The 25,201-nt window shown below is 41.8% G+C and overlaps 3 protein-coding genes across 5 annotated transcripts; 2 read left to right on the top strand and 1 right to left on the bottom strand.

The window, feature by feature from the left end:
* Nucleotides 1-3,672: 3,672 nt before the first annotated feature.
* LOC307226819 (spermatogenesis-associated protein 9-like) lies at nucleotides 3,673-6,692 on the top strand. Its single transcript, XM_079995907.1, has 3 exons — nucleotides 3,673-4,511; nucleotides 5,583-5,678; nucleotides 6,349-6,692. Exons 1-3 carry the CDS (start codon nucleotides 4,353-4,355, stop codon nucleotides 6,544-6,546), a joined length of 453 nt encoding a protein of 150 aa, XP_079852033.1. The 5' UTR covers nucleotides 3,673-4,352; the 3' UTR covers nucleotides 6,547-6,692.
* A 2,435-nt stretch (nucleotides 6,693-9,127) lies between these two features.
* Nucleotides 9,128-21,815, bottom strand: RFESD (Rieske Fe-S domain containing). Of its 3 annotated transcripts, none has more exons than XM_079995903.1 (5): nucleotides 21,686-21,815; nucleotides 17,896-18,155; nucleotides 16,171-16,351; nucleotides 16,041-16,075; nucleotides 9,128-9,743 (listed from the first exon to the last, which is right to left on the bottom strand). In XM_079995903.1, the coding sequence occupies exons 3-5, from the start codon at nucleotides 16,346-16,348 to the stop codon at nucleotides 9,474-9,476; spliced, it is 483 nt and encodes a 160-aa protein (XP_079852029.1). In that variant the 5' UTR covers nucleotides 16,349-16,351; nucleotides 17,896-18,155; nucleotides 21,686-21,815; the 3' UTR covers nucleotides 9,128-9,473. The 3 variants fall into 3 exon arrangements, with proteins under 3 accessions (XP_079852029.1, XP_079852028.1, XP_079852030.1); XM_079995902.1 differs by having other exon boundaries at nucleotides 21,682-21,808; XM_079995904.1 differs by lacking the exon at nucleotides 21,686-21,815 and adding an exon at nucleotides 19,601-19,726.
* On the top strand, nucleotides 11,149-15,534 carry LOC307226786 (spermatogenesis-associated protein 9-like). The gene is made up of 5 exons (XM_079995834.1): nucleotides 11,149-11,474; nucleotides 11,759-11,847; nucleotides 12,843-13,070; nucleotides 14,225-14,320; nucleotides 15,254-15,534. The coding sequence occupies exons 1-5, from the start codon at nucleotides 11,414-11,416 to the stop codon at nucleotides 15,491-15,493; spliced, it is 714 nt and encodes a 237-aa protein (XP_079851960.1). The 5' UTR covers nucleotides 11,149-11,413; the 3' UTR covers nucleotides 15,494-15,534.
* Nucleotides 21,816-25,201: the final 3,386 nt, after the last annotated feature.

Genomic DNA, 25,201 nt, shown 5'->3' on the forward strand with positions numbered 1-25,201 from the left:
TTAATTATTTTATAGTAAACATTTATGCAATATTTTTCCATTGATTGTATTCACTGCTGCTCATCTAGGGAAATAATATTGTGCTAAAGAGTTTATCAGTTTTGAGACTAATCCCAAACAGTGCAAAACCAAGCAATATATATGCCGGTGTTTATATGTGTCACCCAGTCAGCCCGCTCTCAAAATGCTTCCTTCCCTCCCATTCTCAAGTGTAAGAAAATATGTATATACATTTTAGCATGCAGAGTCAGCACTGCATCATATTATAATTTCAAGGAACTTTTCCTTTCTTATATGCACATCAACATGGGAGCAAGGAGCAGATCTGAGTAGCTCTGCCCCTGATGTCCCCTGCTCCTTCACCCAGACTCTTAAGTCAGCATGACTATCTGAATGGAGGGGAAATGCGGGTCTTCTGAGGAGGAGTGATGGCAGACTAGTTGTTGATTGCTGACACTCTCATCGGCAGAGATAATTATGTGGTGATTAAAGGTAATCAAGATATAAGTCTTGGTTACCAAACTCTATGAATGGAGAGGAACTTCACAAGTATGTGCAGGTTGTGTGTGTGCAGTTTGTTATACCACATCAGTTAGAAAAGGATATAAAAATCCTCCTGCATTTTTCTTTCAATAAACCTAATCCTATTATAACAGTCCTAGTAATTTGCATGAATTCCCTTTAAAAAGAACTGGGACAGGTGTTTAGGGATGATTCCTGGAGAAGCATGGGGTGGTGAGGAGGGGCTCCAACAGAAAACTACTTGTTGTAGCTGTTGATTAATCAAATCACACTGTTAAGTCTTGTCTCAACTTATTACTCGTAGAGGATACCATTTATACTTAATATTTCTTCAATAAAAGCCATGTTACTGACTTACAAAGAAGAAAGATAGCCAGTGCAAAAACAGAGTAAAACAACACTTAAATAAAAGCAATGTGGTGTCTACGAGGCTCATTTTATAAAAAGTAGCTTTCAGTGAAATAACAGTCACCCAGTACACGTGATAAAGCTTACAAATCCTAAAAGCTACTGAATAGTTTGCAGAGACAGAAAAGGAACACACACTAAAAGCAATTGATTAATCTGTGTACAGAGAAAACTAGCCAGTTTAAAGTGCACAGGTCACAAGTTAGAACCATTAAGAAAGTAAACAATTAACAATATAACTTGCTGAGCAGTCAAAATAAACAGACCAAAACACAATGGGATATTTTCCTCCTTTGCATCAATGAAGATTTCTGCCACATGGAAAGCAATTGAAAAGAATATCCAGATTTCTGACAGATGAAATATGCATGTTTAGTTCTTTTAAGTAATCCCACTGACATGCAGGCCGAGACCTAACCTAGATGTATATTTTGGATACCGGTGAAGTGTGAATCCTGAATTTCATCTAGTAAGAAATAGAAAAGGGGTAGCAATCAATTGCTGGGGATAATTGGGCTTTGACAGAGACAGGAGCCACTGCAGATATTCAGTATTGGACCCTCAGAGAAAGTAATTTATATATGTAATTTGGGATTCAGTCTGGTACTACTTTCCACCCCTGACCCCGCCTCATATCAGGCTTTGAAATTAGTGTGAGAACATTTTAAGCAGTGATTTCTCTTGCAACATCGATGGCATTTGTTTCTGGCAGTTAACACGCAGCAGCTTCTGCATTCTGGACCAACTTAAGTTTCCAAACTATCTTCATGGGCACCCATGTATTGTAGTGCATCAAGAGGTGATGAGGGCATGTATAACTGTAGCAAGACCTTGTCTCTGTGGGACAGATTACCTGCATAATTCAGGAGTACCCACTGTTGCTTAGACACAGACCACTTAGTCCAAAATTGGAGTTATGAGTATGATGTGAGGACCTTTAAAAGTAGCATCCTCACTGCCTCTTTCGTACTACCGGGAACAGTTTCTCCCAGAGAAGTATTGGTTAGATACAACAGGGATGGGGAATCTCGGGTCCAACCGCTGAATGTGGGACCCAGCAGTCAGAACTCTACCCAGCCACACACCCTCTCCCTAGACTGTAGTCCCCACCAACCCTGATCTGTACCTTTTCCAGGTACATTTACTCTTTTAATGAACAACCTGGCAGAATGAAAGCTCCTTTTGATTTTAGTCCTTCGAAAGAGGGAGTTTGAACGAAGTATAGGCGTAGTAGGATTTATAAATGCTTTCTCTACATTGCTGGAAAGGTAATTTAGCAAACAGATTTTATCCGATACAATTTAGAAGTGCCAAAGGGAACCTAGAGTATGGCATGAAAACATTACGCACTACAGCTACACATACTGTAATATTAGAAGCGTAATGTGAAATTTGCAGCTATTGGCAACAATCCAGTACTAAGCAGGACTGCAAAAAAACACCTAACTCAATGGCTATTGTACGTATTACCAGCTAAAAATGCTGCTACATCATTTGTTTTCTCAATTCGGAGTGAAGTTGGTTTAGAAGGAAAAGCATCAAAACACAGTATTTTATTAAAAACAACAGAATATATACAGGGCAGATATAGACTGTGGAACATGTGAACATCGCTTCCCAAACCAGTGGTGGGAGCACCCTTCATGCAATGTAAACAGAAATGTGTGCACATCCTGTTTGTCCCCCATGTCTTCAGCAAATGGATTCCAGGAATGGTGTAATAACAGTTTATTTCACCAGCCATGTGAGGAGGGCACTGCCTGGCTAATATGTCCTAGCAAGAATTGGAACGAAATATATAATTAGTGCCTTTCCACCTGATCTTTTTTTGTCAGTGCAGAAAAAATATATGCAGTTATATGCAATAACAGTAGAAACATATAAACATCTAAGTTCTATTAAGCTAAATATAACCAACTTTGCTGAGTAGATATGCATAAGTCTGCATTGTCAGTATCTCAAAGCATACAATTGATAAACAGAAAAATAAATTGTAATATTAATATACCCACGGCAGAGCAGGCCACTAAATTTTCTTAAAGTAAAACTTACACACATTCCATCCAACATTCACTGTACTCTGTTTTAAAAGTCAAGGGAGGGGACTTTGGAACTTTTCATTCATTCTGAAACAGAATTATAAGAATGTTAGGTACTGTATAACCCAGAAACCAGAGCACTTTTTGCACCTTGCTTTTTGGACAGGATCAGTCAAAGGAAGCTGTGAGTGTCTTTAGGAAAATAATAGGAATTGTGACATACATACATAGGCAGCTATTTTGCTGTCAAAAATTCCAAAATAGCCTTGTAATTATCAACTAATAAAAATCTTAGTTATTCTTCAACTTTTTAACATTGCTTTTACTACTTTAACAATTAAAGGGAAAAGGTAAAGGGACGCCTGACCATTAGGTCCAGTGGTGACCGACTCTGTGGCTGCAGTGCTCATCTCACTCTATAGGCCGAGGGAGCTGGCGTACAGCTTCCGGGTCATGTGGCCAGAGTGACTAAGCCACTTCTGGTGAATCAGAGCACCGCATGGAAATGCCGTTTACCTTCCCGCCGGAGCGGTATCTATTTATCTACTTGCATGTTGACGTGCTTTCGAACTCCTAGCAGGAGCAGGGACCAAGCAACGGGAGCTCACCCCGCCGCGGGGATTTGAACCGCCAACCTTTTGATTGGCAAGTCCTAGAATGCCCAATCTAGGACGCCGATCAGAAGGTTGGCGGTTCAAATTAATTTAGTTCCCTCTTAAAGTTCCCTCTTAAAAAGAATAATGACCCAGCAGTCTTCCTTTTAATGATAATGATAATGATAAAGTTTGCTTACATGCAGTTCACTGTATGGTCCTGAAGGCAGGCTTTATCTTGTAATTACAGATACAGAGAGAAGTGTGGGTTCATCCTCTGTGAGGGATGAGCCCATGTGCTGCTGGCTGAGAGCCAGCAGACAGCAAAAGGCAAAACAGAATAAGGCGGAATAGGGAAGATGGCTGCATGACCAGCCCTTTTGTAGGGTCTGCTAGGCTCACACCACTCATTTCCTCTGTTCCCCTGGTAAGGGAATTTCAATGGGAGGAGCACGTTTTGGAAGCTAAGCCTGCTGAAATTCATCTAGACAACTGTTAAAGGTACAGGAGCCTTGTCCTCTTTCACATCTGACCACATCACTTTCCCTCTTTCCTAGACACATAATGCATACTTAAGGTGAAATCTGGAATTTTCATGTGATCCCGAATGCTCTACCGAATGCTCTAGGTCTTAATGCATCAAACTGTCCTCCCCCCCCCCCCAGAGTACCGTAATTTGACTATTTTTTTCTCTCCCTCCTTGTATTGACTTATTTTTCAGGACGGCAATTGCACTGTTCAGGAGTCTAGGTCTGTTGTGGCGAGAGTGTTTTCTTCTGCTCATGCAGTAATGATTAGGCATGGGCTAGCTCATCTCTCCCGCTCTTCAAAATCAATTGCTAAATTCGTGCAGCCACATCTTATTCAAAAATTGGCAGAGCTGCATAGGATATCACATGGTCTCTTTCAGAAACTGAATGCTCCCAAACAACCTCTTTATAAATTGAAGGTAGGCAATGTTGGGATTCAGAACGTACAGGGTTAAGATGTTCTGAGTAATGCCTCACATTCTGACGTTTGGAAGGAGGGAGGAGCTTTACTTTCTGTCTCTCTTTGTCTCTGAAAGAGAAGGCAGCCATGAATGCTAGCAGTCCAGGAGAATCTGAGAAATGCTGAGCTGTAAATATTTTGCTGCAATAAAGAACTGATAATTTGGACACACAAGTGCTTGGTGTGTTTGTCTGGATCTGATGCAACAGTTTTTTCCGCTGTGTTTTTTACTCGGCAAGGCGAAACCGGAGAGAAGGTGGTCGGCGCAGCTCGGCTAAGAAGTGTGCCGGACCGCTATAAACTGGGCTAATTGGGCCATAAAGCAATTAGCCAGCCACATTTTATAACAGGCAATGGGTGTGACTGCTCCATCTCATATTTTCTTTTCTTTTTTTAAAAAAAAATATTTTATTAGGAATTTCAACATAACCATCTCATATTTTCTAAGTGAGTTCTAAGTGAGTGTGTGAGGGATTTTCCCCAAGTCTCTCCCCCCCCCCCCATAATTTGTCTGGGGCAGCAGCGATAGTGTGTGGGCGCACAGAGAGTTAGCAAACCACATCAGGAGCTCTGCATGGAAATATTTAGGAACTGTCTAGCATGTGAATATTAGCTTGTTATCCATGTTGAGCTTTATGTCCCATTGATTTAAATAAGGAAGATATAAGCAAGGTCTTAACTCTCCCATTCAAACCAAAGGAACTTAAAAGTGCTAAACTTCGAAAGGATCATGTATACCAAACTGCAATATGGCAGAAGAATGAATCCCTTGACTATGAATCCCAGCATGGTGTAATGGTTAAGAGCGGTGGACTCGTAATCTGGTGAACTGGGTTCGCTTCCCCGCTCCTCCACATGCAGCTGCTGGGTGACCTTGGGCTAGTCATATTTCTCTGAAGTCTCTCAGTCTCACTCACCTCACAGAGTGTTTGTTGTGGGGGATGAAGGGGAAGGAGATTGTTAGCCGCTTTGAGACTCCTTAAGGGGAGTGAAAGGCAGGATATCAAGTCCAAAATCTTCTTCTCTACAGGAAAAATCCATGTTCCTTTATGATGTCCTTTCCTATCCAACGAAGACCGCCCTCACTAGTGTAATGAGCATTTCTTATGCAGCACTAATTTATCTGGTAGGTTCGTAAATACTGTTCTTTCTGATCCTTCTTGTTTCGTGCTTCCCCTTCCCTTCAGCAAAGAATTGAAGCCATGCATTAATCTTCAATTACTGTGCACCCTTTTAGTGCACATTACCAATGCACAGCTGTAGCTGGCATGCTAGCTGTGACCTTTCCTCGACCAACATTGCCTACCTACAGTAGCATATATACGGGTAACCTGTAATTTAGACTGTTGCTATTGCACTCTGCAAAGGGCAGCTATTCAAGACAGTCCAGAAACGGCCACTGACACTAAAGCAGAATCAAGTGTCACTCAACCTTAAACCTCAAGAGGATAATCATCCAACTGTCAATATGCCAGCATTTATTAAAAGTATTCATGAGAACAAGTGGCTGTAGGAAGCTTCTGCAGCCAATCAGAAGCCGCGTCGGACGTTCGGGTTCCAAAGAACGTTCGCAAACTGGAACACTCACTCCCAGGTTTGTGTTGTTCGGGTGCCAAAACATTCGACTCGCAAGGTGTTCACGAACCAAGGTACGACTGTATTGATACAAGTAATCCATCCTAACCAAGTACGGCTATACTGCAAAACTGTATCTCTTAAAGTTAGGCAGAAATGCAGAGGATTCCAAACCTTTCCGTTTCTTTATGCTAAAAAATGTACCTCTTATGTGTATACAGGCAGACTCCATTAATAATACACTGGAGAGAATAATAAGCATAAAAGAAAGAAAAAAGAGCTCCAGGGAAAGCAGCAGCGATAGTCTCAATGCAGATGAATCTCGAAGAATGAAGGAAACAGCAAACTCTGCAACTGCCTCCACAAGCGGCGGAAGCATCCGAACACTTTTGGCAATACATAAAGAAAACAAGGAATAATGCTCCCTTGTACCCTATAAAGGTAAAGGCACCTCGACCATTAGGTCCACTTGTGGCCAACTCTGGGGCTGCAGGGCTCATCTCACTCTACAGGCCGAGGGAGCTGGTGTACAGCTTCCAGGTCATGGGGCCAGCATGACTAAGCCACTTCTGGCGAACCAGAGCAGTGCACGGAAACGCCGTTTCCCTTCCCGCCGGAGCGGTACCTATTTATCTACTTGTACATTGACGTGCTTTCGAACCGCCAACCTTCCGATCGGCATCCTAGATTGGGCATTCTAGGACTTGCCGATCAGAAGGTTGGCGGTTCGAATCCCTGCGACGGGGTGAGCTTCCATTGCTCGGTCCCTGCTCCTGCCAACCTAGCAGTTCGAAAGCATGTCAACGTGCAAGTAGATAAATAGGTACCGCTCCGGCGGGGTGGTAAACAGTGTTTCCGTGCACTCCTCTGGTTCGCCAGAAGTGTCTTAGTCATGCTGGCCACATGACCCGGAAGCTGTACGCCAGCTCCCTCGGCCTATAGAGTGAGATGAGCACTGCAGCCCCAGAGCCGGTCACCACTGGACCCAATGGTCAGGCGTCCTTTTCCCTTTAATTGTTAAAGTAGTAAAAGTAATGTTAAAAAGTTGAAGAATGACTAAGATTTTTATTAGTTGATAATTACAAGGCTATTTTGGAATTTTTGACAGCAAAATAGCTGCCTATGTATGTATGTCAAAATTTCTATTATTTTCCTAAAGACACTCATAGCTTCCTTTGACTGATCCTGTCCACAAGGCATTTAGTTTCACAGTATTTTGTCTTTTAACTCGCTCTTCCAGTATGTATGCATTACTGTACAGAGCTTTCCTATGGGCTTGGTTTAAAAACAAAGTTCAATCGTACACTAGAAAATGGTTTCAGAACTCTGAACTCCAGAGAACCGTCATCAAATTAAGGGCAGTGCAGGAATTTGGTTATTTTCTTTTCCTTCTCAGTTGTCCTTGTCAGTCAGCTAGCCACATACTGTATAGGAAGGGCAGATTGCTCCCAGCAGCTCCACCTACACAGCAGTGAGTGCCAGGCTTATCCAAAACTACTGTGTAAATGGGGCTTTGTTGCTCACAAACTCTTTCCTGTGCACAGTTTCTCGCTACTGGAAGAAAAGGGCTCTGTTTGCAGCTAGGAGAAAAGGGCAGATTTCTTTACTTAGCAAAAACCCCAGACCTGATTAAGTGTTACAGATATGTGTGGTTTCTGCTGCTGCTGCTGCTGCTGCTGCTGTTTATCCTTTGTGGTGGCATAACTTTTGAAAGCTTTTACAGCATCTCTGCATCAGTTCCAGCACCTACCAAGGATTTGCAGTGTTTGTGCGAGGTTGGCAAACAGAGTAGGATGGGTTTTTTAATACTACATCAGCAACATAGAAGGGTGCCACATGGTATTGCTTTACACTTAGATAGGCCATCATCCAGGGGTACCAACTTGAATAAAATATTGTGGAGGCTCAGGTAAGCCCCTCCCTGCATAATCAATCACATGATGTGGTGCATGCATACCATTTGAATGGCAATGCCCATCAACATTGGGGGGGGGGTCCTCTCAAATATTTTATGGAAGGCGGCGAAGGGACCGCGGCCTCTAGGCGTTGGCTCCTTTGCCATCATCAGTTGCCAGAGTTTCCAAGGACCAGGAGAAAGCAATCTGAAGACCTGTCAACCACTTGTTGGCAAGGGAGAAAATGCCTTATGTGGCACATAAGAAACTACAATATGTTCCCTGACTTGCTTTTAGCCTTGCCTTCTGCATTTTCAGCAAAAGTTTCGTAAGTTTTTCAATAGACCTTTGTGATGCATGCATATCATCTAGAAACAAAACTGACAAACTAAGAGTTAAATACTTGCATTCCTCAGAGCATGGCTGTACCTAGCTAATATGCATAACTGAGTAATTGCACATCTATCAAGACAAGAATAAGCATGAAAAAATGCCAGTGTGTCAAATCCTTGAGCATCATATCGTGAAAGTGAAGCCATTATCAGAGAAGGATTATGTGTCTCTGTGTTAAAGATGAGTGATAGACTTCTCTAAGTCATGGTCCTCCATCCTCTGGCAAGCAATTTCACCCTTTTCTGGAGTACATTCCACCAATTTGGACCACCCAGGTATTTATCACTGCATTAGCTTACTGTATCTCACTCACACACCCACATCACACCCCTACCCTCTCTCCCTACAGCCACATAGAGGCATACCTAGTATTCTGCCACAACACACACCAATTGCACTCTTCTCCTTGCCTGTCAAGAGAGGCATGGCAAACTACCAAGGAGTTCAGCTTTTCCAGGATATACCTTCAGCACAGTGAATTTGGCCCAAAAGCAGCCTGTCACTTCCAGATGATACATGGCTGAGCTGGCCTCTAGCCGAGTTGCATTAGGCAGAAGCTGGGCTCCCTCATGCCGCTCTCCTGCCTCACGGGCAGATCTATGCACTGCTAAATAACTGCACAGCTGGAACAGCCTTCAGGAATTCTTGCAGGAACCAATATAAACTTTGGCGATCATTTTGAGAAGGATTGGATTAAGCGCGAGAAAAAGACTCCCAACAATAACAAATCATATTAGCATACAAGCACAACATCTCCAATTATATTGATAACATTGGTACATCATAATACTTTTAAAACATCATTTTATATTCTGGAAGCGAGACACACTTCTGAAGGCTGGATCAATATAAATCTAACATTTTGATTACTGGCAAAATTAATCTATTATAAGCACACTATACTATATTCTTCTCAAAGGCACAAATGCTTCTCTGATCAACTCCCTTTTTAGAGAGACTGGAGCTCAGTTTCATATCATCACTCAGAAGCTGAATACAAGGATAACATTCACATTCGCTGTTATTTTAAAGCCATTTACTAGGAAGCACAGAAGATGCTATTTTTTCTTAGGAGGCAGTATAATCCTATTGTGTATGTTAGCATAATGGTCAGAATCTATATTGTCATCTGTATCTGAAAGAGTCACATAAACATTTCCACTGTCCACAGTAACTCTATGAGTCCTCTGTTTTACTCCTTTCGACTGCCATTTGGGTTTTGGAGATGGCTCCCTGGGATTTATTGCTTGATACAATCCTTCACCTGTTGCCAGAGTTATTTTATACCTGTGCCAGGGACAAATAATGCAAGGCTGTCCATTGATGTCCTAAACACACAAGGGAAGGAGGGAAGAACAGATGGGAAGGGAAAAATAATAAAATTATTATTATTATTACACTGAACATGCCCCACACAAAATCCTTCATATCACTATAATAGGAGTATTAGGTTCCTGTTTTTTTAAAAAAAGCATATAAATGTAACAAGAGTGCAAACTCCTGGAAAGTCTCCCTTAAAGTTCATTGGAAAATAACTTTAGTACTGGTTCACTTCTGACGCCCCCCCCCCCCCCTTCTGAGATTACGTGGCGAGTTCCCGTCCCCCCCCCCAGTGGAAATAAAGACACAAGACACATGACACAATTATTTAAGGTTAATGGGCTAAATATGGCCACAACTTTATTGGTTACAGGTGATGGTTACAGGTGAAGGGTTAACTACTGGTGGTTAACCCTTCCCGGACTTCAAGCAATCAGACTGAAGCCGGATAGTCAGTTAGGACCAATGCCTAAGCCAACACCGCTCATTACCTGTAGCCAATAAAGTTGTGGCCAATTTTAGCCCATTAAACTAAATATTTGTGTCATCTATCTTTATTTCCTCTGGGGGGAGGCGGGAACCTGCCACGCAATGGTGTATTAACAGTTTATTTCACCAGCCATGTGAGGAGGGCACTGCCTGGCTAATATGTCCTAGCAAGAATTGGAACGAAATATATAATTAGTACCTTTCCACCCAATCTTTTTTTGTCAGTGTAAAAAAAATATATGCAGTTATGTGCAGTAACAGTACAAACATATATACATCTAAGTTCTATTAAGCTAAATATAACTAACTTTGCTGAGTAGATATGCATAAGTCTGCATTGTCAGTATCCCAAAGCATACAATTGATAAACAGAATAATAAATTGTAATATTAATATACCCACGGCAGAGCAGGCCGCTAAAGTAAAACTCACACACATTCCATCCAACATTCACTATACTCTGTTTTAAAAGTCAAGGGAGGGGACTTTGGAACTTTTCGTTCATTCTGAAACAGAATTCTAAGAACGTTAGGTGCTGTATAACCCAGAAAACAAAGCACTTTTTTACACCTTGCTCTTCAGCTTTTATGCTAGTCTATCAAAGACAATAAACACAAGAAAACAATACAGTGGTACCTCGGGTTAAGTACTTAATTCGTTCCGGAGGTCCATTCTTAACCTGAAACTGTACTTAACCTGAAGCACCACTTTAGCTAATGGGGCCTCCTGCTGCCACTGCGCCGCTGGAGCCTGATTTCTGTTCTTATCCTGAAGCAAAGTTCTTAACCTGAAGCACTATTTCTGGGTTAGCGGAGTGTGTAACCTGAAGCGTATGTAACCTGAAGCGTACGTAACCCGAGGTACCACTGTACTTGTTAATGTGGTTTCTGTGATGTAAAAAGAAAGCCATTGGTTTTTACATTATGTTATTTTGGAATGATCATATTTGAAAGTCCTGGTTGTTGAGACTACAGTGATTTTTTTTTTGGGGGGGGGGCTATTTTCTTGTGTGCCCATGATGTCAGGAGTCAAGGAGGCACTGTGCTTAAGAGGCACATTGTGTTCTCATAAAGGTTTATTGCCTTAGAGGTGGAGCTACACACATGTATGGCGTATTGTCATACATATATGGCATAAAACCAGATTAGGCTAAATTCAGGAGCTGTAGATAGACACCAGGGCATGCAGGATGTCTTTCAGGCCAATTGGCTGGATATGTGGACAGCTGGTCAACAAATTTGCTGGACAAGGTATGAGCTACTCTGTTTCTGCGTCTTGAATCCCCGAATGGAAATGAGTTCTCAAATCCTGGATTCTGGGAACACTGCCTTCTCTACACCTCTGTACCTGTTCCTACCAGATAGGCCAGGGGCAGGGAACCTCATTCCTGGGGGCCAAATATGGCCCTCAATGCCTCTCTGGCCTGTGGAATTTCATGTCTGAACAATATTTCACGTCTGAACAATGCTTACACGATACGTATAATTTTGAAGACAGGTGCTTTATTCTTTTTGACTACTGTTTTTCAATTCAGCCCAGATAATACAGAGACTCTTCTTGGAAATTATAGATGAGATTAGGGATGAATTCCCCAATTTACTGAGACTGGCAAGCTCAAACCAGGTAATGTTTCTTAGCTAATACTAATATTCTTTCACTATTATTTGAAAGTTAAGTTTATTTATACAATAGTCTGTTAAAGACTGCATTTGCTACAAACTCAGCAAAGTTTCAGCTTAATGTTTTACTCATACACAAAGTTATACACAAAGTTAGAAAAATAATTAATATATTCAGGGGAGACAAGTTTTGGTATAGCATACCTCCAGAAAGCTGCTACACACACACACACACACACGTATCATTTTTATCCAATGATGATAAAAACCATATTATTACTAAATCCCCAAAATAAGCATACCCGTGTGTGCATCTATTGAGTTTTGACTAATTTTTCCAAGTAAGCAAAGTTAAACTGATGTTTCTAAAGCAGTCTAAAGTTCTACGGCATACAATGTTCTTTAGTAAAGAGCCCAAGGGTAGTAATGCTAATTTCCCCCCTACTGGTGTTTCTGTGAATAATTGTCTAAAATACATGTCAACTTGGTGCATTTGCTGGAATCTTGGAGTAGGAGGGACCAGGGTTCAAATTCCCACTAAGCCATGAAGTCACTGGATGACAGCCCAGTCACTGTCTCTCAGACTAACCTCCCCCACAGGGTTGTGGGGAGGGAGAGATCCATTTATGCCATCTTGAGCTCCTTGGATTAAAAGTGAGATATAAATATAATATAATAAATGAATGAATGAATGCCAGGGTCAGATGTTTGCAGATCTCATCATATATTCATTGTCCCCAATGGCAAACTATTACTAGATCAGCAATAGGGCCCAGCGTGGGAATGTTGAGGATAGTAGGAGAGAATATATTGATTAAATATTATCCTTCCTCACTCATGCTAGTGAGCTAGTAGCAGAGCACATTCCCTTGTACATTGCAAGAAGCTAGTTGATGCATCAAACTGGCTTTCTCTGTTCTAGGCCTCCCCCCCCCCGCCCCCGAGTACCGTAATTTGACTATTTTTTTCTCTCCCTCCTTGTATTGACTTATATTTCAGGACGGCAATCGCACCGTGCAGGAGTCTAGGTCTGTTGTGGCGAGAGTGTTTTCTTCCGCTCATGCGGTAATGATTAGGCATGGGCTAGGTCATCTCTCCCGCTCTTCAAAATCAATTGCAAAATTTGTGCAGCCACACCTCATTCAAAAATTGGCAGGGCTGCATAGGCTATCACATTGTCTCTTGCAGAAACTGAATGCTCCCAAACAACCTCTTTATAAATTGAAGGTAGGCAATGGGTGTGACTGCTCCATCTCATATTTTCTTTTCTTTTTTTAAAAAAAATCTTTATTAGGAATTTCAACATAAACATCTCATATTTTCTAAGTGAGTTCTAAGTGAGTGTGTGAGGGATTTTCCTCAGCACCACAGCAGAGGATGAGAAGGTAAAATTTCCTCCTCCATGCCATCTTGAGATTTTCATAATTATAAGCCTTATCAGCTGATGATATTTGCTCTAAAAATGTTAGGCGCAAAGACCTTTTTTTTAAACATTCACATACACTTTGATCTTCCTTGTGCAGACAAGGATTCAGTATGAGATAAGATTCAGTATGGCAGCTTTCAATGTTCCAATGATAGCATATTACAGCACAAACAAACAAAAAGGAATCTTGTGGCAGACTAATAGATATATTGTGGTACAGGCTTGTGTATTAGAGACTAGTGCTTTGTGCATATTTGCTAAAAACTAAGTCCCACTGAGTTCAAAAGTTTACTCCCATGTCAATATGGGACATGGGCTTGTAGCCTTATGTTCTATTGAAATCAATGGGAACTATTTCCATGAAATATGTTTAGGATTTACATAATGACCTGTCAATTTGTAAACCTGATCTTCCCCAATAATTTGTCTGGGGCAGCAGTGATAGTGTGTGGGCGCACAGAGAGTTAATAAACCACATCAGGAATCCTGCATGGAAATATTTAGCAACTGTCTAGCATGTGAACATTAGATTGTTATCCATGCTGAGCTTTATGTCCCATTGATTTAAATAAGGAAGATATAAGCAAGGTCTTAACTCTCCCATTCAAACCAAAGGAACTTAAAAGTGCTAAACTTTGAAAGGATCATGTATACCAAACTGCAATTTGGCAATAGAATGAATTCCTTGAATATGAATCCCAGCTTGGTGTAGTGGTTAAGAGCAGTGGACTTGTAATCTGGTGAACTGGGTTCGCTTCCCCGCTCCTCCACATGCAGCTGCTAGGTGACCTTGGGCTAGTCATATTTCTCTGAAGTCTCTCAGTCTCACTCACCTCACAGAGTGTTTGTTGTGGGGGAGGAAGGGAAAGAAGATTGTTAGCCACTTTGAGACTCCTTTAGGGGAGTGAAAGGCAGAATATCAAATCCAAACTCTTCTTCTTCTTCTCTACTACAGGAAAAATCCATGTTCCTTTATGATGTCCTTTCCTATCCAACGAAGACCGCCCTCACTAGTGTAATGAGCATTTCTTATGCAGCACTAATTTATCTGGTAGGTTCGTAAATACTGTTCTTTCTGATCCTTCTTGTTTCGTGCTTCCCCTTCCCTTCAGCAAAGAATTGAAGCCATGCATTATTCTTCCATTACTGTGCACCCTTTTAGTGCACATTACCAATGCACAGCTGTAGCTGGCATGCTAGCTGTGACCTTTCCTCGACCAACATTGCCTACCTACAGTAGCATATATACGGGTAACCTGTAATTTAGACTGTTGCTATTGCACTCTGCAAAGGGCAGCTATTCAAGACAGTCCAGAAACGGCCACTGGCACTAAAGCAGGATCAAGGGTCACTCATTCTTAAAGCTCAAGAGGATGATCATGCAACTGTCAATATGCCAGCATTTATTAAAAGTGTTCATGAGAACAAGTGTTGACCACATGCAGCATTCCTTGATGGGATGGTTCAAAGGGTAGGACAACACACACACATATACACACATACACACAGCCTTTTAGACTGAAACCAGTCTGGAAATTTTCAAAGTGTGATCTGCTCACCTCATCCCCATCATGATTCTATCCTTTCTCCCAGGCATTTGATATACAGCGGTACCTCGGAAGTCAAATGGAATCCGTTCCGGAAGCCCGTTTGACTTCCAAAATGTTCGGAAACCAAGGCACGGTTTCTGATTGGCTGTAGGAAGCTTCTGCAGCCAATCAGAAGCCACGTCGGATGTTCGGGTTCCAAAGAACGTTCGCAAACTGGAACACTCACTCCCAGGTTTGCGTTGTTTGGCTGCCAAAACATTCGACTCGCAAGGCGTTCATGAACCAAGGTACGACTGTATTGATACAAGTAATGCATCCTAACCAAGTACGGCTATACTGCAAAACTGTATCTCTTAAAGTTAGGCAGAAGTGCAGAGGATTCCAAACCTTTCCGTTTCTTTATGCTAAAAAATGTACCTCTTATGTGTATACAGGCAGTCTCCATTAATAAAGCACTGGGAAGAATTAAAAGCATAACTGAAACAAAAAAGAGCTCCAGGGAAAGCAGCAGCGATGGTCTCGATGCAGATGGATTTCCCAGAGTCAAGGAAACGGGAAACGACTCTGCAACTTCCTCCACACACCAAGTATCTTCAGAGTTGACTATTAAGGAATCACCAAGCAGAGGAAGCATCCAAACACTACTTTTGGCAATAGATAAAGAAAATGAATAATAATGCTCCCTTGTACCCAATAAAGGTAAAGGCACCCCTGACCCTCAGATGTCACTTTTGTTTCTTGGACGTGCCTTTTTAAATTCAGAACTATCACTCCCTAAATAAAAAGGCAGTATCACTCTTTTTTCCAGTTGGCAGTGCTGAAGTGAGGATGGAGAGGCCTGTACAGTAGTACCTCGGGTTAAGAACTTAATTTGTTCTGGAGGTCTGTTGTTAACCTGAAACTCTTCTTAACCTGAAGCACCACTTTAGCTAATGGGGCCTCCCTCTGCCACTGCGCTGCCGAAGCAGGATTTCTGTTCTCATCCTGAAGCAAAGTTCTTAACCCGAGGTACTATTTTTGGGTTAGTGGAGTCTGTAACCTGAAGCGTCTGTAACATGAAGCATATGTAACCTGAGGTACCACTGTACACATGTTCCATGGAACCTCTTTTAAAAGACTCACCCTGTATATGCACAGTAGTACTGCATTACTGTCGCATTAAGTTAATAGCATTCTTATTTATCAGAAGGTTCTGAATGAGGAAGTACTGTATTTGCATACCTCTATATCTCCTTCATGTAAGGGACCTCCTGTATCTGTTAAAAGAACAGGATACAAAATTAGAGCAGAGGCTCAAACTAGCTAACGTTTAAAGTTGTTCCAAAAGCACTATCTTCAGAAAAATTCTTACGGTAACAGCGGCAATCCAGAGCATAAAACCTTCCATCGTGATAGAAGACAACAACTTCTCTGTCATGGATGACCACTGTTGTCCTTCGTAGTTTTTTAATATCATCTTCTCTGCCAACACAAACTGGACTTCTGTCTTCCTTCTTTTTAGACATTTCGACAGAGCTGTCCTCATTCATATTCTGAAAGCAAGAGAAAATGCATTATATTACTTAATACGACTGTCAGAAATAACCATGTTGAGGAAAGAAAATCACAACCATTACTGGCCCCCATTTATAGCTGGTGCACAAAGAACCTTCACTGCAAACAAACAATATACAGTGGTACCTCAGTTTACAAACTTAATCCGTTCCGGAAGTCTGTTCTTAAACCAAAACTGTTCTTAAACCGAGCTTTCCCTAGTGAGGCCTCCGGCTGCCAGTGCCCTTCCACCGTTCGGCTTCTGTTCTTAGACCAAGGTAAAGTTTGCAAACTGGGACACTACTTCTGGTTTTGTGGAGTTCGTAAACCAAATAGTTCGTAAACAGGGCTGTTCTTAAACCGAGGTACCACTGTATTTATTTTATGTGGGTCAAATGGTATTTCAAGCATGATATGGAAAGGGTGAATAAAAATAAAACAGGAGTAGTACATCCTGTTCGGCATTTGAAAACCTTTCTGAAATTTACTGTAGACTACGTATTTTAAAAAGAGGGATTCATCCATTCATGTGTGTGGCAATCCAATCTGTGAACTGGACGATTTTCACCCTATCTTTTATCCACGTATGGTGGTGTGAAATTTTTAAAGGTTATCTGATCTATGTGGCAAGCTGTTGAATGCAAATGGCTTATCCTTTAAGGACAGCGTCACAAGGATAAAGTCCTCATCTGATGGCCAGTATATTGAAACAAGTAGCCCTTGTTCATGGCACCAACATAGCAACAACTTTCCACAGCAATAGCAGAATGTTAATCAAAAGCTAAAGTAAAGGGTGGAGGTTTTGTGTGCATGAAAATTTTTCTTTTCTGAAATGCTGTCCATTTTCATTCTGTGACCACAGGGTATTATTTGTTCAAAGGTATGCAAAAACCTTGATTTTACAACTTGTCACAAGTTCTTCTGAGGATGCAGTGGCAGCCAAAAACTAAGTTATAAAGCATATAGGACAACCTGAACTGGAGGAAAAAAATCACATTCATTTTGCCATCAGTGACAGCTGTTAATTTTGTTGTATAATACACAGTTCTTGGGTTGTTTTTTAAAAAAACATATTGCACAAAAATGTGTTTTGAGAGCCAGAACAGATAAAGTGTTTAATGATTTTCTGAGTGCTTAAAGCTGCAATCTAAGAGACAGCGGAGTAAATTGCATAACTGCCAGATCTGCAGTCACTGTGTCTCGTCTTCGGTCTTAGCTTATAATACTTTCCAGCTTACAAACCAACACTAAATGAGCCCCAGTGAGTTCAATGTGAATTCACTGCATTAGGCATGCATAGAATTGTAGAATAAGATAAAAGGAAATACTTAGCAGCACAAGATGAAAGAATAGATATAATTACAAGCAATATCTTAAACTTTCACAATGGAAGACGTTGTACAAAATAGTACAAAATAATACATATGAAACAGAGAAAACAAGATACTTTCTGAATCTACTTTAATTATATTTCACAATCAGAAACACCTTTAAATGAAAAGTCAGTGGCACTGCATTTAAAAACTATTGTTAAGAATGGTACCTGTGTGGAAAGTGGCAGATTCACATTCCCAGGGAAATCTGAATGGTGATTCTCTAAGACAGTAGTGTGGCAAACGACAAAGAAGTTGTATTGTCACAGAAATATAGAAGGAAGATTGTAAAAGGTGGGTGAAAGTTCTGAATCATCAGCTTCCAACGGTCACATCCACCACGTATGCCTTTATACAGAGGAGTTCTTTACTGGGAAAGATGTTTTCGTAGAGCCTTCACACAGTGACGTGACTTGGGAGAAGATGCATCCTGCCAGAGCAGATAGGAAAGCTAAGAACCAGGCTGCACTGAATTGATAAGGATGTTTTAGATAATCACTTGTTCACCTTAAAAGTAACCCCTAACCTAAAGCAACTAGATATTTTAGAGTACTGTAATGAAACTTTATTACGGAGCATGACCAAAGTCTGCAATTTTATCATGACAAGTTGTTTGTTGTTTACTGTCGTAACAACATGTATCTTCTGTACCATGAAAAATAAAAACATGGTTTTTAAAAGAAAGACGTAGTGCTAAACCTGCCTCCTCCAGGAACACTGGATCGCAATGATGAAAATATTACTCATGTCTCAGGCTTAACAACAACAACAACAACAACAACAACAACAACAACAATTTATTATTACGGTTGGAGACCAGCTTGTGAAACACAAATGGGACTGCCATCCCAAATAAGAATTATTTATTTGTACCCTGCCCACCTGACTGGGTTTCCCCAGCCACTCGGGCAGCTACTGTTGCCCATGATCAAGGGTGAATTTCCACCCCCACAAGTGCTTTATTTTTCTGATAAAACATCCTGTTTCCTAAATTCATTAGTAACAATGAATAGGTAAAGGTAAAGGGATCCCTGACCATTAGGTCCAGTCGTGACCGACTCTGGGGTTGTGGTGCTCATCTTGCTTTATAGGCCGGGGGAGCCAGCCTACAGCTTCCAGGTCATGTGGCCAGCATGACTAAGCCGCTTCTGGCGAACCAGAGCAGCGCACGGAAACGCCGTTTACCTTCCCGCCGGAGCAGAACCTATTTATCTACTTGCACGCTGATGTGCTTTCAAACTGCTAGGTTGGCAGGAGCAGGGACCGAGCAACGGGAGCTCACACCGTCACGGGGATTCGAACCGCCGACCTTCTGATTGGCAAGTCCTAGGCTCTGTGGTTTAACCCACAGCGCCACCCGCGTCCCTAACAATGAATAGAGGCCAACTATAAATCCAATACTAGACAAGTGTGCCAGTCTTGTACAAGTCAAAGTGGTGTATAAACAGTACAACTGAACTTTGTTTGAGAACTCACTCTCAGACAAATATGCATATATAGGATCAGGCTCCAAAAGCCTCCACGCATTCCAGTGAAGCAATACTGCCCCAAGCAATATCAGAGCCACACACCTTTTGCAGACATAATCCCAGTGAGTTGAATGGGCTTCATGCTATCACAGAAGCTTTGAAATATTTAATCTATGCAGTTCCCAGCACACCGATACAATCCTTATTCAGCCACAAGCAAGTGGAATCTGATTGCTCATACAGGTGTGCAACTCGTAGTAGCGTCTGTGTAAATTGGCCATAAAAACTCTCAGTACGGAGAGAGTGTAAAAGGATTTGGGAGAAGGCCAGCTGTGGACACTCGCCGATGTCTATAGCAAATTCGATTAACTTGTGTTTCCCAGCTTTCATTCTTCCTGTGAGTCACCCTTCCTACTGCCAAGCAGACTCTTAGCTGGGAACACTCTGAGATTTGTGATGAACAAGGAAAGAACTGCCTGGAAGTAAACATACTGGCACAGCATCCATAGAAGCATTGTGTTCAGAATACAGAAATGTGAAGGGGGAGGGGAGAGAACCACCTAGTAGCGGTTGAAGTTGCCAACTCCACTGTGATACAATGACAATCCTTACTGTATGTTAATAACTAGATCTTACCCCTCTCTGGGGCAACCACCTGAAAGAAAATGGGTTCTTCTCACTTGCACATCTTCTTTTATTTGTATGCACATTTTTTAAAGTTGTCCTCTACCTAATATCTAACTTTAACTTAAAATAAGCCAGATGGCTTAGAAGTCAAAAGTCATGCAAGTGTGGTTTATTACATACTTATTAAAATGTAAAAAAAAGAAAAACACATGTGGGATTTATATACAGTGGTACCTCGGGTTACATACGCTTCAGGTTACATATGCTTCAGGTTACATATGCTTCAGGTTACAGTCTCCGCTAACCCAGAAATAGTGCTTCAGGTTAAGAACTTTGCTTCACAATGAGAACAGAAATTGTGCTCCGTCGGCGCGGCAGCAGCAGGAGGCCCCATTAACTAAAGTGGTGCTTCAGGTTAAGAACAGTTTCAGGTTAAGTACGGACCTCCGGAACAAATTAAGTACTTAACCCGAGGTACCACTGTAATGTGAAACACACAAGAATCCTTCCCAATTTATAAAGCTTTCGAGAAATCTATGGAATAAGATAGGAAGTGGGGAGGAGTATTAAGTTGCCACTGAAATCATATAAAGCTTAAAACATACATTGTGATACTCACAGAATTGTAGAATTGGGAGGTCATCTAGTTCAACCCCCTGCAATGCAGGAATCTTTTGCCCAACGTGAAACTCGAACCCAAGACCCTGAGATTAGGAGTCAAATGCTCTACCAACTGAGCTATAATAATATAATGGGCACAATTATTTTCTTAAAAAATCAAGTCAAGTCAAGTAATATATCATGGCCATAATCCAGTCTCTCATTAGATCATCTTCCCCCACTCCTGTGTGTGCTGTTTCGGGGTGAGGAGCTGTCCTTCTAATCTAATCACTTCCCCTTCTTTCTAGCAGTTTTACTACAAGCAGACAGCTGTGGGCGGCTAACAGAATTCATGAAGTACAGCCTGGATGGGGCTCTATGATATCCTATGCGAGTCATACTCACGGTCATTTGTATCCTGTGTTACTCAGAGTACACCACTGGAATTAATGGGCATTATGATAGAGGATTCACTGCCTCCTGCTGTTTTTGCAGTACATTTTTAGAGTAATTGGCTGGAGTGGTTATATAGCTATAACTGAGCCACAACTTTGCTGTACTGTAAATTACAAGTGTCTAACAGGAGAAGCTCATACTCATTAGAGAATGCCCATTTTTTGAAACATGAGCAGAGAAACCTGAGACCCATATCGATTTAGTTTAGCTCCTCACGACAAATGTAAATATAAAATTTCACCCATGCTACACAGCACTCTTAACAATCAAACTGCAGAAATCTACCAGGTTAAATGCACTGTTTAAAATATCCCTGCTTCTTTGAATAGGTATCACTTTGCAAAGAATATCACGACTGCAAGATGTAGCGCGTGTGTAAAACGGGAGTTACACAAATATATTATTTGAAAGGCGTGCGGCGGATCCACACGCCACGGAGTGATTTATTTCCATTTATATTTCCATTTACAGCTTCAGAGCCAGGCATTCTCCTCCCTCCGTACCCAATTTGGCCGCAAAGCTCAGAAAAACGTCGGCAATTAAAAACAACATAACACTGATAGCAACAACCGCTAGGCGGCGATCGACACAAAAAGTCTTCAACCAGCGTAGCCTTGTCTAGTATGCAACACGCATGTGCAGGAGCTTTTATCTCCAAGCTCAGACTGCAATACCCAGCAGCCACCGCGCTCCGAGACTACAACTCCCGAAGGTCCTTGCGCTGTCACCCCTCCCCCCTTCCTCTCGCGCGTCTTATGTGGGCTTAAGAGGGAGGGGGAAGGGAAGTGGCTTCTTGACGTCTACAAACCTGCTAAATGTGGCCTAACGCTGCAGTAGCAACCGGAGGGCGAGACCCACGAGTTGAGGCGCCACCGCAAATCGCTAACTGAGGAACGGTTTATGCTTCTCCGCGGCGTCGCGCCATTAAAACGCGAAGGGAGAAACGCTATTGGACGGCGAGGTGTCACGTGGTAGTGGTTGCTGCACCTTTCCTAGATCTAGAATGCAGCTCTAAATTCACGCTGGAGGAGAAAGCAGTCCATTCCCACTAAGCGGAACGTACTTCTGAGTTAATATGCGAAGGGCTGCGCTGTTAGGAAAGCCAGGAAAGCGTTGGGGGAAAATAATAAAGAGACACCATATGGTAATGCAGTCATTAGGCCACCTGTACGTACACACACACACACAGTGCAATGAGGTCCTAAGCAAACTTGAGAAGTACTCCTGAACTCTTCATCGTACTCCGTGGCAGATTTACATATAAGCTAAACAAGCTATAGCTTAGGGCCCCACTCCCTTGGGGGCCCCAAAAAAATGTAAAGGGAGGGGGGGAACTGGATGTACATTTCTGAAATCTAAGATAAAATAAAATAAAATCTACATAAATTACCATATAGCATATATACAACAACAACAATCTTTATTACGGTCCAGAGACCCAACAATTTTTTTTAAAAAAAAATAATATTTATTAACATTTTAAAGACTGCAAAAGAAAGACAAAGAATTAAACAGAACAATACAATACAATACAAAAACAAAAACACAACACAACACCAACCCCCAAACATTAAATTAACAAAACCAAACAAACACAATTTAAAACACATCTAATAAGTTCAGTATCTTAACTTTCATTTACTTGTTTCAACGACCTCCTCACACCTCCCTTTTTGTATTCCACTTTAATTAACTGTTTCAGCAATTCCTTTCCATCTTCCTCTATTTTCTGTCCTGTAATTTATCTTAACATATTCTAACCTTATTTTTCCCTTTAATATATAATTGTCCTAACATATTTTAACTTTATTTTCCCTTTAACACTCGCAATAATCTATTTGTACTTAATTCCTTGTAACATTTCTACTAAAGCCATATAGCTCCTTTCCAACATTTTTCTAACACTCATTAATTTTACAATATTTTTATAAATAGTCTTTAAACTTTTTCCAATCTTCTTCCACCGACTCTTCTCCCTGGTCCCGGATTCTGCCAGTCATATCCGCCAATTCCCTATAGTCCATCAACCTGGTGATCTTCTGTCCGATGCTCTTAACTCTTTTCCAAGTCCCTTCTGCGAGTCTTCTTCATATTTATACATGAACTTTACTTTGTCTTCCACTGATCTTATTTTCAATTTCCTTCCTTTGAGGCTAAAGAGTAGATCTCGGGGAAACTCCCACCTAAAGATGATTTTATTCCTTCTCGACAGGGCAACCAAATCTCCGTAGTTAAATCTAAGATCTGAAAGGTATTTCAGGACGTCTTTCAAAATTTCCACTCTTGACTGTTGTTCTTCTAAGTTCCTCTGGTAGTTCCAACAGTCTCTTATTTTGTTCTTCTCTTTTTCCCTCCTCTTCCATGTCCGAGAGCCCTCACAGTTTTAATCTCTTCTTGACCCAAGTCCTGGTCCCAAAAGTCATCAAATTCCTGTGTAAGGAAATCTATCAAACTTTTCTTCTCCAGTTCAGGTAGGGCTCTGATCCTCGAAATCTGATTTTCTTTAAATTCAATCATAGCAGGCATCAACTTATGGTCATCAAATTGCATCTGTAAGGCTGGGACTCTCTCTTTCTCCAATTGTGTTACTTTAGGTTCAACGGCAATAACTTTCTCCCTAGCCTTCTCCGCAGTTTGCCATGTCAAAGTAGATTCCTGTGTCAGTTTCTGAATAGTTTCTATATTGGTGTTCACTTTTTGTCCCAAATTGTCAATTTTGGTAGTTACCACATCCACCTTTTTGTGAAGCTGTTCCAGTGAGTCACTTATCTTACATAATACAACCACTAAGGCCTCTTCAGTCAACATTCTTAACCGATTTAAGGTCCCCAGAATCCCACAGGTTTTTATCTTGCAGCTGGAAATTCCCCCAGCTCAACTCTTGTGACAGTTTCAAAAGCTTCCTCTAGAGGGAAACAGTTCCTCTAGAGGGAAACAGTTTCTATTTGTATTAGTCCTTTTAAACTCAATTCAAACAATAAAGTTAGTTTCAATTTTCAGTTACTTTTACTCCTTTTTAAACGCAGACGGAGACCATGGAAACAATGTATTCCTCTTATTTAACTAACTGTCAGTGAACATTCTAATCACGGTCAGTCCTGTTGGCAGCCTGTTTCCAGGATCGGAGCGGTGGTATATTAACTCTGTTCACTCTCTCCTGCAGGTATACTCAGTCCAAAACCTTCCCTCCTCTTCTCCTGCCACCAAGGGGGGGTTTAGTATTTTTTACTGATGGAAATTTAGTCCTTTACGATAGGCTTTCCGAGACTTCAGCTTGCATCCTCATTGCTTCAATCTATTTACAAAAGGGGAAGGTGGACTTCCTGTTTTAGACCTCCCCGTTTCGGCACCAAATTAAGACGTTTAAAAATCCAATTCTCCACTCTACTCACGGGTACTTGCTTTAAGATCAAATTGTCCACAGGAAAAAGTCAGCGCTCTCCGGCAACAGCTATGCGGCTTCACTCCGTGGAAGAAGCAGTCAATTCGAAGCACCGTGCCGCTCACCCCACGTCGCTCCGGATCCCCGAAACCAGGTTTCCCTGCAAGTAGGGGAGGCGCAAAAGGTGCCAGCCGAATCCCACGTTCACAGGCTTCACCCGCCTGTGATTTCTAGTGGGTCTCCGCCTTCGCCGTGGTGGCCAGACCCGGATTCCTACGAAGCAAATTCCTCCCGATCAGAGGAATTCCGCCATTACCGGAGGCGCTAACCCGGAAGTCAGAGAGCCCCAACAAATCGTTACAAAGCAATACACAATTCATACAGCCTACCTCCAGGTTAAACAAGCATTTTGTTCAGACAAAACCATGACAATTTGTTGTTGACAAAGGAGAGCTGGACATATAAAGGGCCCCATTACCTTCAGCAGCTAAGGCCTCATCAAACCTAAATCCAGCCCTGATCACACTTGAGGAGCAGCACGAAGGATGGAGGGCATGGGCATAGCCAGGGACAGGGAACAACAGCTCCCCCAAACAAACAAACAAACAAGTAGAAATAATTAGAATGAAATTGAAATGCTCACTGAGGTCACTTGGATGATGCTGTGGTGCATTCTAGCAACGCAACTGGCAACCCGACTGAGGGACAGCGCTAGACAGAGGATGATGACAGGTGAGTGTCCTGCCCCCCCCCCCATATATCCTGGCTACGCCCATGGGTGGAGGAGTGGGTAGAGGAAGGGTTGCATCCCCTCCTCTGCAATCATGTGGTGGTTGGGGCCAGAGGCAAAAGTGGGCAGAGCAACAGAGGTAACTTTAACTTTGTACAGTTGTCTACACTGCGGCCACATAAAAGCCAGATGTTTCTACACACCTGCACATA

This window comes from Podarcis cretensis (genome assembly GCF_951804945.1).
Source record: "Podarcis cretensis genome assembly, chromosome: 11".
In the NCBI taxonomy this organism is placed as follows: Eukaryota; Metazoa; Chordata; class Lepidosauria; order Squamata; family Lacertidae; genus Podarcis; species Podarcis cretensis.